We start from the raw sequence: 15,325 nt of genomic DNA, 5'->3' as shown, positions 1-15,325 counted from the left end.
TCTATACACTTTCTGTATGGGTTTTAATTTTAAACATTGACAGCTAGCACTGTGGGTGTTGACAGAATATTCTACAAATGGCCATCATTTAAGGCAAATTGAATTTTCTTCTCACAGCTTACACAACTTTCTTTGTTGGCCATTAGCACCCACTCTTCATATGTCAAAGGAAGACAGTTCTGAAATAAAATATATTTGCCCCGATGCCAGCAGGTTTGACTTTAAGTGCTATTTTCTGATAGATGTGATAGTGACAAAATAAAGTCATTCAATTAAAAGTTCGCCTGGACTGTTTGAAGACTCGAAGAACAATGTGTGCTTCCATCCTTTCCCGTTAGGAGAATATGATTATTTGTTTTATTTCCCCAAGGGCTTTGAGATCCTTGGAGATTCTGTAGGGACAGACTTGAATGCGAGATACCAAATAGCTGTCTGTCCATAGAATGGATGGGGTGAATGATGATAGCCCTGCTGTAGGGCTGATGGACAGAGAAGCAACGTTTGCAATGCTAGTGGCACCGTCCTTAGGGGAGTTAGGGAAAGGAAACATTTGAACACCATGTTGATACCCTAATTATGTTCGTCAAGTTACATATACTATGGTTGGTTCAAGTTACAGAAGCTTTCCTCTGAGGTAAGGAAATTATGTCCTGGACATTTATGAAGTGAGAACATGGCTATGTCAGAGTTGTGAATACTTTTATTTCAGAGTACTTCTCAGGATATTCTTCATTCAATGAAAAGATCTAGCCAGGCTCTTTTCTCTAGAACCCTGTATGGAAATAGTATTACACGTGCATGACTAATGTGCTAGGCAACCTTATCTTCATCTATAGATAGACATCGTAGGCCACTTCACAGAATGATAGAAGTATAGAGCCAGAAGATATTTGGCATTTTCATTCAAATACCTCATATGGAAGAAAGTGAGCCACAGAGAGATCAACAGATCCATGTGAGGTCATAAAATCAGATAAGGTAATTGCTAGGTGCTAGCTCTCTGGCTGAGCTCTCTAGACTCCCTGTCTGGTGCTTGCTCTTTTACACCACACAGTACAGAGCAGGCTATGGCTGGAGGTATGGATGTTTGCAGTCACAGATCTGACTGTATCATTCCCTAGATTAAAACCCTCCAAAGCTCACTGGCACCTTCTCAGGACAGCACCCACATTCATTACGTAGCTTGCAAGGCCATACCCATCTGGGTCTTTCTTGGACCCAGTCTGACTTTTTAGTCTAATTTTTTTGCCACCTTCTACCCACAGAATTCTTGTTCCCCATATGCTACTTTGTGTGTGTGTGTGTGTGTGTGTGTGTGTGTGTGTGTTCCGGTCTGTGCAATTTTTGGCCTTTTTTTCATGTACTTTTTTGCCTAAACCACTCTTCCCTACCTTTTCACAAAGCTAGCCCTCCCCACCTTTCCAATTGATCTTTTCTTAGGCTGCTTCTGTGCCCTCTCTCTGTGCTTCCCCTTATGAGAGCCCTACCAGGTCACACATTGCATGTGTTTATTTATTTATATGTCCCCTGCTCAATTGTGATTAAGAATGATGTCTCTTTGCTCATCCCTGACCTCTCTCTATTTGGTACATAGTAGGTCATCTATAAATAAGTTAGGATGATTGATTGGAGAAATTTAACTGAAGGCAACAGTTGGGGAGGGTTTTCCCTCTTTATTTATCTCTAAGTGCTATTTTTTTATATCCCCCCCCCCAAACCCTTCCTCAAATCTATTGTCCCTGCTTGAATCTCCTCCAATCATGATTTCCACAGAACGATGACCAAATTCTAGATGTTCATGTTATGGTTGCAATTGTGCCCTCTTGTGGCACAGTTATGAACAGTGCCAGCCACTGGGGCAGGCTACCTGTCTTCAAAGCCCAGTCTCCTGCTTGCTAGCTGTGAAGTCTTAGGCTTCTTCCCTGCCTCAATTTCCATATCTCTAAAATGGGGATAATAACAGTAACTCATAGGGTTGGAGTGAGGCTCCAATAAGATCATCCATGAAAAGCCCCTGGACTAGGATTGGGCTTTTGGTCACTGTCATTAAATATTAGCAACTGTTATCTTCTTGAAGGAAGATGAGTGTTGGTGAGCATAATTAAGTGTGATCTTCCATTTATTACTTTCAGCCTTAAAATGTTCAGTTCGAGTGAAAATTATATTTGCATTTGTAAGAAGTTTGGTAAACATCATCATTTCCAACCACCTGAATCACACCTGTGGCATAAGCTTTCTTTACCTGTGACACATGTACCTGCGACCTCTGCTCAGACCTGGTGGCAGCGATCTGCCCAGTAGGAAATGAAGCTTTTGAATCTCATACTTGCAAACTTCAGCATAGGCTGTGACTGCATAAGCTAAGCAAACAACGGGTGGGGGGCACTCATTCAGCACCTTGAACCGTGTGCACTGACTTGGTATGGGAGCTCAGAGGCTTACCTGGTATCAATTTACCTCTGTGTGCGGAGAAAAGAGTGCATGGTAATTAGCCCGCCTGTAAAATGTTGGACAAGTAGAGGCAAGTCTGTCCTAGAACTGAATCTTATGTAAATAATTTTTCTGTCTTCTCAGACAGCTCAGCTCTCTCAAGCCAGCGGAATAGTTTCCCGACTTCCTTTTGGACCAGCTCTTACCAGCCCCCACCTGCACCCTGCTTGGGGGGTGTTCATCCTGACTTCCAGGTCACTGCACCCCCTGGCACCTTTACTGCGGCCGACCCCAGCCCCTGGCCAGGACACGGCCTGCATCAGACTGGCCCAGCCCCTCCCCCGCCCGCATCCGAGTCCTGGCACTATCCTTTGGCATCTCAGGTGAGCCCATCCTACAGCCACATGCATGATGTGTACATGCGGCACCACCACCCCCACGCCCACATGCACCACCGCCACCACCACCACCACCACCACCACCCTTCTGCTGGCTCTGCCCTGGATCCGTCCTATGGGCCCCTGCTGATGCCATCAGTGCGTGCAGCCAGGATTCCTGCTCCCCAGTGTGACATCACAAAGACAGACCCGACTACAGTCACCACTGCTACCTCAGCGTGGGCCGGAGCCTTTCATGGAACCATGGACTTAGTGCCAAGTGTGGGGTTTGAAACAGGTGAGCTGGAGAATCTCTTCCTGTCTAAAAAAAAGAAGGGAAAGCAAGGAAACAAGTATAAAAATATGGAGGACGTTTTGTGAATGCTGTGCAGTATTTTTCTCTTCTGTGTAATGCTAAGCTTTGCCGATATGTTTATGGAGCTAACTACTTTGCAGTAATCTCTCCACTCCTGCAGGAACCGGTATGACTGGCCCGAGAGAGGTCTCCGAACTTTTCTCCCATTTCTTAAACTAGTGATCTTCCTTTGAACTGGAATCTCTCATACCCTATGTTTACAAAGAGTTTAGCACACTCTGTAAGTCTCCCCTGTCTCTGTGCTCCATACCATGTGGAATGCCTAATAGAATTCAGAGAGAGTGTGCTTTGGTAACTTTTCCTTCTGTCCTTTTTGTCAGGCCTTATGATTTGTAGAACAAACTGCCTTCTGGATTATAACCCATGGAATATAATCATGGTCTTTTGAAAAGAGTTAGGGAACATATTTTAAAGGAATGGATTTCCCTTCCTTCCTTTGCCTTCTCCTCTTCCTCCTCCCTCTCTTTCTCTCTCTCTGTTTTAAATAACACGGGACTTAAAAGACTGCTATAAAGTTTATATTCAACAGATTTCAATAAAATTGCTAAGGAACATTTAGCTCCTCTCTGGAATTCACTAGTTCTTAAGGAAGTGTGTGAAGTTTGGTCTTAGTTTTTAGACCAGATGACTCATATTAATAGTATTAATAGTTCTGAGTTCACAAAAAGCACAGGTATCAGAGGCTAAAAATACAAACCAAGTCATTGATTGCATCCCCAGAGTTTACATCCCAAAGTCACCCACCTCCACCTCCAGTGCCAGGTGCTTGTCCTAGACTGTCCAGACATTTAAAGGAACTCACTCTTTTCTTAGTTTTTCTAGTTTCTCTTCTATTCTTAGTGTGCAAGATCTTTCACCTGAATGCTGATTCCCAGCAGAGAAGTCCCCAGAGTAATAAATGCTTACCATCAAGTTGCATTCACCCTGACATAAGTGAACATTCTTATCTTGGTTAAGTGGTTCTCTCTGGTGAGCTTTCGAGTGTTGGTCATTGCTTAAACACACCCAGTTCAGCTTCTTATTAAGTCCCTGGGTTCAAGCTGCTTTTCTTTTCTTTTTTTATTTTAGAGAAAGAGAGACTGTGTGCAAGTGGGGAAGGGGGCAGAGGGAGTGAGAAAGAATCTTTTTTTGTTTAATTTTTTTAATGTTTATTTACTTTTGAAGAGACAGATGAGCATGAGCGGGGGAGGGACAGAGAGAGAGGGAGACACAGAATCGGAAGCAGGCTCCAGGCTCCGTGCTGGGCTGTCAGTACAGAGTCTGATGCAGGGCTCAAAATCACCAGTGGTGAGATCATAACCTGAGCCAAAGTGGGATGCTTAACCTACTGAGCCACCCAGGCACCCTGAGAAAGACAGGGAGAGAGGGAGACGGAGAGAGAGAGAGAGAGAGAGAGAGAGAGAGAGAGAGAGAATCTTAAGTAGGCCCTGTGCTGAGCATGGAGCCCTATGCAGAGCTCAGTCTGATCCCACAACCCTGGGATCATGACCTGAACTGAAACCAAGAGTCAGTCAACCACCTGAGCCACCCAGGCACCCCTCAAGTGGCTTTTCTAAAAAAGTATCAGGAGACTTGATTCTCTCTCTCTAGGAGAAGAGAATATGGTGGGGCTAATCACCACATACTTTCTTTCTTTGCCACATACTAACAGAATGAAGGCAGCTCTTAAGTGACTTGATGCATGGGGCCGGGTCTGATTAGAGTCCCAGTCTGGTAACTGCCATCACGGTCAGCCAGTCTGTGGAGGCTCTTCTCTATCTCATTTCTGGGATACTGTGTGGCCAAAGCTAACAGTGCTCTTCAAAGGCATAGAATCTTAGTAAGTCTGGGCTGCTGTAACAGAATACCATATACTGGGTGGCTCAAACAGCAAACATTTACTTCTCATAGTTCTGAAGGCTGATAAGTCTGAGATCAAGGTGTCAACTCATTCAGTGTCTGGTGACGGCCTGTATCCTGGTTCATAGACACTGTCTTCTCAGTGTGTCCTCACATGGTAGAAGAGACAAGGGAATTCTCTGAGATCTCATTTATAAGGACACTAATCCCATTAAAGAAGGTTCTGCCTTCATGACATAATCACTTCCCTAAAAATGTCTGCCTCCTCATACCATCACTTGGGGGTTAGGATGTAACATATGAACTTTGGGGGGTCACAAACATTCAGGCTATATACCATCCTCTCTGTGCATTCCATAACATAAAGGGGAAAATGGACGTGATTGCCTGTTGCTCTGTTTCTAATTCTCTGTCACCTGTTACCTACTTTTGCTTATTTTTGGTATGAGCTTTATTCACCTACTCATTGTTCAGAATTTTGACTTGAAACAGTCTCCTTAGGATGAAAAGTCATGCTATCTTTTGGAAGTGAAGGAGAGAGTATTTTTATTTTTTTCTGAAAAACCTACAGCAGACCCATTTGGGTATAATATATAATAGTTCTTAGTACTTACTGGGTTGTGAATTAACATTTATTGAATACCTACTTTATAAGGTCTTGTCAGAGGCACTTTATTTGTGTTGTTGCTTTTAATTCTTAAACTAAATCTTAGTTGGTAGTTCCCAGATTCATTAATAACAAGGAAACGAGGCTTAGTTTTCCTATTTGAAAACTGCTTTTTAAGTCTAAAATGTTCAACCTAGATTTAAACTAAAACCTTCCCCAAATCTAAGGAGTTGCTGCAGTAGCATCTCTGTAAATATAGGTAAATTAGATTATTAAGTAAGACTGTTAAGTCAGACTGTTAATAGTTACTAATGAGAAATGAAGATTTACCTATTGGAAGTACATAGTGCTATTCTTTTCAGTGTGGTTTAGGATAATGTTCATGGTTCATATCTGTCCCATAGTTTTGAAAACAAAGGCAAAGGAATAAAGCCGATAAAGATCACATCATTGATATAATTATTGACAAATTGGAGATCCTCAATTAGGTTTATTTCCACAATTGGACTTCTAGTATCCTCACCAAAGTTTCGATTCTGGGAGGTAGAATCCTAGGAAAAGTAGACTTCAGAGAAGATTCCCTTAGACCTACCTCTTCATTGTCACATAGTTTTAAGCCTCATTACTCTGAAAAGAGACTGGTAGCTGCTCGGATTTGCTTTGAAAAGCATAGTCTGTGGCATGAAGCTGGGTGATTGCCCTGCAAAGGACAGTGGCAGAAAGGGCACACACTTGTCTGCATGGATGTTGGCCCAGAAAATGAGACTGTGGGAGGGGCTGAGCTATGTGTACTCACTGTATTCGCCTAAACTCAGGAGTCATATCAAATATCACATCTGTCTTCCTTTGGGAAGAGTTATAGAGGAGTGTTTTAGGTCAGTTTCTCCGAGAAACAGACTCTAAGATGCAGATTTGATTGGAGACAATTTGTGTGGTAGTGTTCTCAGGAATGCATCTCTGTGCAATGAGCGAGTTGGGCAAGAGAAATCTCACTGTGATTAAATTCAACGAGACTTAGTGGGTTGTGTAAGGAGCTCTGGAGTTGGGGTGATACTTTTTAATTGCACTACCTTAAGTTGAAGTGAATGGGCTTTTATACAACTACATTGACCAGTTACTGGATGTGTTTGTCTCTGAAAAGGGGACATGACTTTAGGCAAGGTGGCTTTGTTCTACTGAAGGCAATTCCCCAGTCTCAACATGGAATGGGGAGGGATCTGATGGCCCACAACAGTATCCAGTGCAGGGGGACAAGTACAGGAGGTAGCTACCTTTCCACTTTTCTAACACTTAAAAAGAACATATGTTTCCATGTGATAGTCCAAGCTAAGAAGATAAGACAATTGAAAAGAATGCAAAGTGGGTCCCTCTAAAGTTGATTGGACCAGGTAGCCCAAAGGAGTGGCTTAGCTCAGAACTCAGCATCAATGCTGGGTGGCTACTAAGAAGTTGGGGGAAGAACTTGTACTCAGGTGAGACAGGTATGAAACTTCTTGAAATGCTGGTACCCAGGCCACCAAAATGGAGGTCATTTTCACATTCTGTTAGGAGGGAAATAAATTAATACCACTATTTTGAGAGCAATTTGGTGAAGGATATGACATTTTCATCAGGGGAAAGGTTTGTTAATTTCAGGTGCATTTTTATTTTGCAGCCATTTAAAGAAATTAAGGAAATCTGGAATGTTGAAAATGACATAATGTTTAGAGACAAATACTAGAGTATCATGTATGGTATAATCCAAGAGTCTGTAAAACTTTTCTATAGAAGGCCTGATACAAATATTCAATGCTTTGCAGGGTCATACTATGTCTGTTATTACTCAACTCTGTCTTGATAGTGTAGAAGCAGCCACAGACTTACTTAGATAAAGGAAGATGGCTGTGTCCCAATAAAACTTCATTGATGGGCACTGAAATTTGAATTTTATGTGTCATGAAATGCTTTTCATGTATAATGAAATGCTACTCTTCTTTTTTTTTAATTCCCTTCTTTCTCCAAAATGTAAACGTATAAATCCCATTTTCCATTCTTAGCTCATGGGCTACATAGGTAACACACAGTGAGACTGATTTGGCCCATGGGCTATAGTTTGCTGACCTCTAGTATAGTTCCACGTGTATAGTTTTTATCCGTCTGCACCCACACATATGCATATGTGTACCTCCATTCCCTAAATAAAAATCATCTGGAAGTATATATCACAACTTTTAATGGTCATTGGTTCTGGTAATTAGTGTGTGGCCTGAGCTTTGAAGCCAGACTGCCTGGTTTTATAAGCAGAGCTCCATCACTTAATTAGCTACAGGACTTTATACAAAGTACTGAACCTCCTTGGTGCCTCAACTTACCTTTAAAAGTTGCTTCATTGGGCTGTTTTGAGGATTAAATGAATTAATGAACTAAAACGTTTACAAATGTGCTCTGATAATAGGTACTATATACATTTTAGCTATACAAGAGAAGGTGATCAGAGACTCACATTTTGTAGCTTTAAAAAAAATTATTGACGGGGTGCCTGGCTGGCTCAGCCAGTGGAGCGTGTGACTCTTGGTCTCAGGGTTGAGTTTGAGCCCCATTTGGGTGTAGAGACTACTTAAAAAGTAAAATCTTAAAAAAAAAACATATTATTGAGCTGTATTTCACATATCATACACTTTACCATTTGAAAGTACAATTTAATGGTTTTAGTATGTTCATGATGTTGTGAAGCCATCCCCACTATCTAAATCCAGAACATTTCCATCACCTCAACAAAAAATATGTATATCTCAGGGATATAAAATATATCCCCAACATATATTCTTTCTTCCCCTTATGCCCGGGCAACCACTAATCTACTTTCTGCCTCCATGGATTTTTCTAGTTTGGACATTTCATATAAATGGAATCATGTGGTATGTGGCCTTTTGTGTCTGCCTTCTTTCACTTAACCTGTGTTTTCTAGATTCATTTGTGTAGCACAAATCAGAAGTTCATTTCCTTTTTAGGAGTAGATGTTATTCCATTGTATAGATATAGCACATTGGTTTATTCTTCGCTCGTTGGTTTGTTTCTACTTTTTGAATAATATGACTCATGCTGCTACGAACACTCACATACCAGTTTTTGTGTGAACGGATAGTCTCAGTTCTCTTAGGTATGTACTGAGGGGTAAAATTATGGGGTTGAGAGAACTTCACTTTTTATTTTACATACTTCTGTATTTCTTGGTTTTATCTTATTGTGATACAACATGTTATTTGATATGTACATATAAATAAAAGGATGTATCTCTATGCTCAGATGGATATATAACCATGCTCAGATTGTTTTATGATGATATTAAGTAAATTCTTTTCTAGTATTCACCTTCCAGTAGCCAGCGCCATACAATTCATTTCACTGAAGTGGTGTCATTCGCATTTCCTGTTATTGCCAATAATTGACTTAATGTAAAATATACAATGTAAGACATTCCAGCCAATTTGAATTAATTTTTCAAGTAAAGTTTTGCTCATGAGGCCTTTTTACTGAAATACAAAGTTGACTTTATTTATACGTTCCACTTCATCCACTAGATTTAAATTTACCAAAAGGAGCAAGTGTCATGTTTGTGGTATGACTTCTTCTCTATAAACACAAGCTGCTCATGGCTTGAGATTGTTTTCATCTGCAGATCCACAGATTTATTTTTCTTAGGATCCCTCATGTTATTTTAGCTACAATTTTGTTACAAATTTATTTTTTTACTTTGAGGAATGCCATAATAACTCAATATAAAATATACATAAACAGCGTTTTGCTAAAATACATTTAAGTAGCCTAACAAAATAAAACAACAATTCTGTGCTGTAACACAGATTTGGGAAATCCGGCTTTAAAAGGGAATTAATATGTGTTGATGTGTCTTCTGGCTTCTTAAAAAATGTGTCATGTAAAGCATTAGCCATACATTTGTGCAAGTAATAGATGTGATGAGGAGATCATGATACGATTCTGCCCCAAACTATGATTATAGCCAGATACTTAACAGTGTCTGGTTTATCTCTCACTAATGAGCATATCTTCAGATATCAAGTGAAATCAAGATTATGTATTATAGGATGGGACATTGGCTCTTGCAAAACAGAAAAACAAACTACAAAGGCTACTAATTCTAAAAACAAGTTTCTGGTTACAGGCTGTGATATTTTCCATAAGCACAAGAAGCTATATTTCTAGTATTCTCTCAGATGTTAGAGAAACTGAATTATTTCTGAAAATACTTTAATAATAACGGCTTTGATAAACCTGTAAGGAAAGTGACTCTGTCAAGGACTCTGGAAAAAATTCTTTGAGAACTTAAATTTTGATAACAGATAGGGAGCAATGGGTACCAATGGGAAAGTTAGGAATATACAAATGTCCTTTTTATCTATTTTTTTTCTTTCCATGGACACTTGGTGTCTGATAATATTATAAAAGAATCAGCATATTCTTTTATTTTTTTCATTGTATAAGTTCTGTGTACTACAGTTTTTTTAAAAATTAGGTTTAATTTGAATCTTCTAATCTGAATATTTTGTGAAAGGACCTCATTCACAAATGGCAAAAATTATATCTTAAAGCAATTTAAGTTATTACTGCTCAAGATTGTTATACAGTGATCCCTTTGAAATAGACTAGTCAAATGACTGGTTGTTAAGACAATGATGGTCAGTCTTGTTCAATACTGTGTGGATGCTTTACATTGAAATCCGTTAGTAGAAGCCTACATATCTTTGTTTTATCAAATACAGGAAATAAAAGGCAAGATGAAAAGTAGCTAGAGAACTAGAGCAGCAAATGGAGAGGCAGTTTATCTCCATGAAAGAGAGATGGACATCAAGTTACCACTTGCTTTGCCGTTCATCCTGTAAGTTTGCCACCTCTCTAGATCCCATCTCAAGACCTGTGCTTTCTTGTAAGTGGTCTGGTGCTGAGAAGCCTGGGCAAATAAGATTGTGATTGCATGAAAGTCCTCAAAATAACCATGCTAAACTATTTTAACATCCCCTTGTAAAATGTTGCCAAATTTTGAATTTCACTGGGGATATCAAAGGGTTAACATCATGGAGCTTTATATCCATTGCCCTTTTGGAAATTATTTATCTAAAAATAGACAATTAAAAAAAAAGACTATAGGAAACCAGTAGTTACCAACTCTGTGCATTTGGATATTTACTTGATATCATAGTGCTCCAATTCCAGGCTTTACAGTAAGACAGAAATGTGGTAAGCTTGGGCAGAAATCAACAGGAAGCTTCAGTAATAATTGACAGGATAGTATGATTTATATAAAATATTAAATCACTAAAGTAATTTTTATTCTAGAGAAGAGGGGGCATCAAAGTAACATATATGGTGGTGCTCAACTAAAAACAATTTCCTTCTTTTCCTCTTCATGTCTTCTCATGGAGCATATATATGCTAAATTCTGAAAGCTATGGGGTTAATGATTCATTGCAGCCTTTCCTGATATTATTAGTAATTTTTTAAGCGATGAAGAAATTAGGAAATTTGCTTTAATGGTGTTTTATTTTTTAAATATTTTTTTAATGTTTTACTTATTTTTGACAGAGAGAGAGGGAGAGAGACAGAGCATGAGTGGGGGAGGGGCAGAGAGAGAGGGAGACACAGAATCCAAAGCAGGCTCCAGACTCTGAGCTGTCAACACAGAGACCAACGCAGGGCTCGAACTCGCAGACCGCGAGATCATGACCTGAGCTGAAGTCAGACGCTCAACAACTGAGCCACCCAGGCACCCCAACTTTAATGGTGTTTTAAAATAGAATAGGCACAGAACCTTACTTCTAATCATATGATTTCAGCAGGTAGACATATTAAATGGAATATTATATTGAAGCCAGCCCATAGGATTATGTGGTTTGTCATTGGCAATTGTGCTATTCAATAAAGATTTATAGATTTCTGGATACTTATCTTGAAGGCATTATCTCAATTAGGATAGTTAAGATGTCACAAAGCAATAGTTGCAGATTAAAAAAAATATGTGGGGATGTTTTTTGAACTAATACTTTTCTCTGGACTTTTAAAAGTTTATTATGATTTGGTAATAATAAAGACTCTAGTACTTAACAACCAACTGCTTAACGCTTTCTGCAAACTTTTTTCTTTGGCATAAGTCATAATGCTATTTTCCACTGAGAGAAAAAAAAAAACCATCAAAGGTATGTTAAAATATTTACACACTCTTGAATGGTGTTAGTTGTATAGGGCACATGTCCAGAATGACAATTTCGTGACCAGAAGGGTAATGGAAACCATCTTTGAGATGCATGCAAAATGCCAGGAGATCCTAGCCAGAGAGTGAGATCTGCATGAAAAGTAACTGGATGGTGAATCAGAGGGAGAAATGCATTCCAGAACACTGCTGTCAGTTTCAAGTATGCATGGCTGGATTCTGTAGAGCCTTAATGAATTTCCCCTGCTCTCCCAGAGCCATGTAGATCTTGCCCATGCTGTCTTCTGGGCCTTCATCCATAGAATGGTTCCATAATGTCACAATGCCCGAAGCATGGGGATTTTGTCTCATGGATCTTCCTCCTACTTTATAGAACAAGTGCAGGAGCCTTCTGAGAAGATTCCAAATGTTTCAGGATCATTTACATAATAATACAAATAATGGTGTGTGTGTGTGTGTGTGTGTGTGTGTGTGTGTGTGAGTGAAAGAGAAAGAGTCAAGGGTAGATGAGAGATATTGATCTTATTAATAATTTACTTGCACCCCTAATCACTTAGGGGATCATAACAATAATGGTCAGTACAAAGAATGAGAACTTTAATCTTCACAGAGATGTAGAGATGTGTATGAGAAAAGCAGAGGACCAAAAAAGAAATTCCAAGACACATGTCACCACTTAGCTGTATTATGTTGAACAAGTTTCATAATCTGTATGTTCCTCCTCTCCCTTAGATTGAAAATGGAGATAATACTTCCTACTGTGCTGTCCCTGGGAGATTCCAATGAACTATTGCACATGGTTGTGTTTTCTAGTTGGTACACTTGAGGGAGAACTAAAGCTCTCATTATTCTTATTAAATACATACATGCATGTAAAACAGAAAAAGGAAATCACACTGGAGATGTGAGACATCATGAATAATTGAGATGCAAGCCTTGAATGCCTCTGTCACTTTCTGACTTTATCTGCCTTAATTTGTTTCTGTTCTTGAAGAATAGCTGTGGTATTTGCTGGAGCTAAATTTCCTAATACTGTTGTTCACTGCTATTTGCCATATGATGAAAACTGGGTGCTTTTGTATTGGTTGGGCAGATAATTGGAGAGATGTGATAAAGAATCAAGAAGAGGGGCACCTGGGTGGCTCAGTCGGTTAAGTGTCCGACTTCAGCTCAGGTCCTGATCTCACAGTTTGTGAGTTCGAGCCCCACATCAGGCTCTGTGCTGATGGCTCAGAGCCTGGAGCCTGCTTCAGAATCTGTGTCTCCTTCTCTCTCTGGCCCTCCCCCAACTTGTGCTCTGTCTCTCTCTGTCTCTCAAAAATAAATAAATGTAAAAAATAAAAATAAATTTAAAAAAAGAATCAAGAAGAAAGAATTTGAAAGAGTATCAGGATGTGCATCTCCAAGACAGTTTTAAACATAGTTTTTTTTTTTCTTTTTTCTGTTTAAAACACTCTGCCATGTAGGATGAGAGGACACCAAAAAATAGATCCTATCCCCTTGGGTTTAAGTACTGTTGAGATATTTATCCTCATCACTCATATAGATGAAAAGGAAATTTTATGTGTAGAATGAGACAGACCAAGTATAATTAGACTCACCAAAACTCCATTAATACATGCTAATCTTTAAAACCTGTGTGCTAAAAATTGATTCATTTTCCATTCCAGTGTTAATTTTGTCAGCAAGTTTCTATGTATTGCTGTATAAATTGGGTAGCATCTCTTGCTTTCTGAAATATTTTCCTAAAAACTGAAAGCAAAATTAGGCAATGACATCATTTTTTGACTGTTGTCTTAAAGGAGCCTTCATCAACTAGCTATGATTAGGAGTTGGATACTTTTTCAATCTACACCATATCTTCCCAAGGGAAACTTAGGTGCTCATCTGACAGGGGAGCTATAGAGGTTGAAAAAACTCCCAGGATAATCTAGTGTGACTCTGAATGGAGAAGATGGAGAATCACTCAAAGCATTAAAAGTCCTGTTTCAGGGTCAGTGTATTTGTATTGTGAGTTATCTTTTCACTAATGCTTTACTGTTTCTCATATCACATATAGGGGTACATATAAAAGAAACAGCTCGAATGAAGAAATCTGTTTCAGAACTTGTTCTCAGAGTTTCACATCAGTTTTCAAATAGGCTGCAAAGACTGTATACAAAAATTCTATATGGCCTATGGAATTTACAGATTCTTTTTATTCCCTTCCAGGCTGTCTAACTCTTTTCTTGTTGTTCTATTTATCAACAGTATAAGGTTTCACAAACATTTGTCTGTAGCCAACATGTTGTGAATTCCTTGGCAAAAATATGACCAAGGAAAGTCTTAGGAGAGACTGCACTTAAGAGGCAAAATGTGCTGTTTAGAAATAGCCTGATATATTACGTTATTTACCTTCATAATTTTTGTCAAGTATAAAGCATGTGTTACAATGCTTATTTTCATGTTTGCTTTGCATGAGCAATATCAGGCAGTGTTTATTATCTTCATAATCTTTGAAGGCCTATTTATGTTTGCTTGGATTGGACAGTCTTTTCTGGAAAATGTCAGAACAAGCTTGTGTTTATATCACATATAAGTGAGATGAAAAATTATTGATGTCAATGTAGAATTGATTGATGTGCAACATATCTTATTCTTACCAAATATTTTCCAATATGTTTTGCTTTAATGGAGAGATTGATTATGTAAATCAAATGGGCATAAAAATACATTGGTATTTCTGTAGTTCTCAAGTAATTTTTTAATTTTTGCAGTCTTTAAATAACTCCTAATCCTAGGTACAGGGTTTTCTGTGTTGGTGTTGTGTCCCTAATTATGTTTTTATGGGTAAGCAATGGATCCAGATTAGCTCTTCCTCTGGTTGGATTATCTATTTTCTGGATCATAAAGCTGTCACTGCATAACCTAGAAACCTCTTTAAAGATGCATGTTTGGCTGCATTTGTTATCCAACAGATGTCTGGATAGTTAGAATCTCTAGAGTATTATAACTTGTGGTTTCAGTTACAATAAGTGATCCAAGCATTTTTTGGTCTTGCTCCTCTCTAGTTCTGGGAGAAAATCTGTAGAAGAAATTACAAAGGGTATTCCATTTCACTATTCCCCACTCTGCTTTTCCTTTATTCTTTGTCTCTTGTCTTCAAAGTGTGTGTGTGTGTGTGTGTGTGTGTGTGTGTGTGTGTTTTAATATCTGCTTTTGGAATTGGTGAGCTCTGTCTATTACATATTGCATCTCCTAGTTGGTTTCTCGCCTAAGTTTCTCTCACCTGGTTTCTCTCACCTAAGAGGTTACCAAATTCATATTCAAATTTGGCACATAGTAAATTGCCACTGTGATGGAAAACTACCTAATTCTGTAATTTATATTTTATATCTGTCCACAAGGTCAATTTTAAAATGACTGGTTCAGACACGAAAGACCATATCCTGATGGTTTCAGTACTTGCCAAGTTTCCTTCCAGCTGGACATTTTAACCTACACAAGTCTGA

At 39.0% G+C, this 15,325-nt stretch overlaps 1 protein-coding gene across 5 annotated transcripts in view; it reads left to right on the top strand.

Moving 5' to 3' along the window:
- VGLL3 (vestigial like family member 3) overlaps positions 1 to 15,325 on the top strand; it is a 55,410-nt gene that overhangs the window by 20,350 nt on the left and 19,735 nt on the right. For 2 of the 5 annotated variants that reach the window (XR_007457219.1, XR_007457218.1), the window contains exons 3-4: positions 2,575 to 3,105; positions 10,390 to 10,505. Coding sequence is in view for 3 of the 5 variants with exons in the window: in XM_049628007.1 (XP_049483964.1) it covers positions 2,575 to 3,105; positions 10,390 to 10,415 (557 nt within the window). In the remaining 2 variants the exon portion in view is untranslated. Of the gene's footprint in view, positions 1 to 2,574; positions 3,106 to 10,389; positions 14,027 to 15,325 lie in introns of those variants that run through there. The other 3 variants (XM_049628008.1, XM_049628006.1, XM_049628007.1) reach the window with 2 other exon arrangements.

This window comes from Panthera uncia, chromosome C2 (genome assembly GCF_023721935.1).
Source record: "Panthera uncia isolate 11264 chromosome C2, Puncia_PCG_1.0, whole genome shotgun sequence".
Taxonomy (NCBI): domain Eukaryota; kingdom Metazoa; phylum Chordata; class Mammalia; order Carnivora; family Felidae; genus Panthera; species Panthera uncia.
The sequence above is the reverse complement of the archived record's forward strand: the minus strand, read 5'-3'. Positions and strand labels throughout refer to the sequence as shown.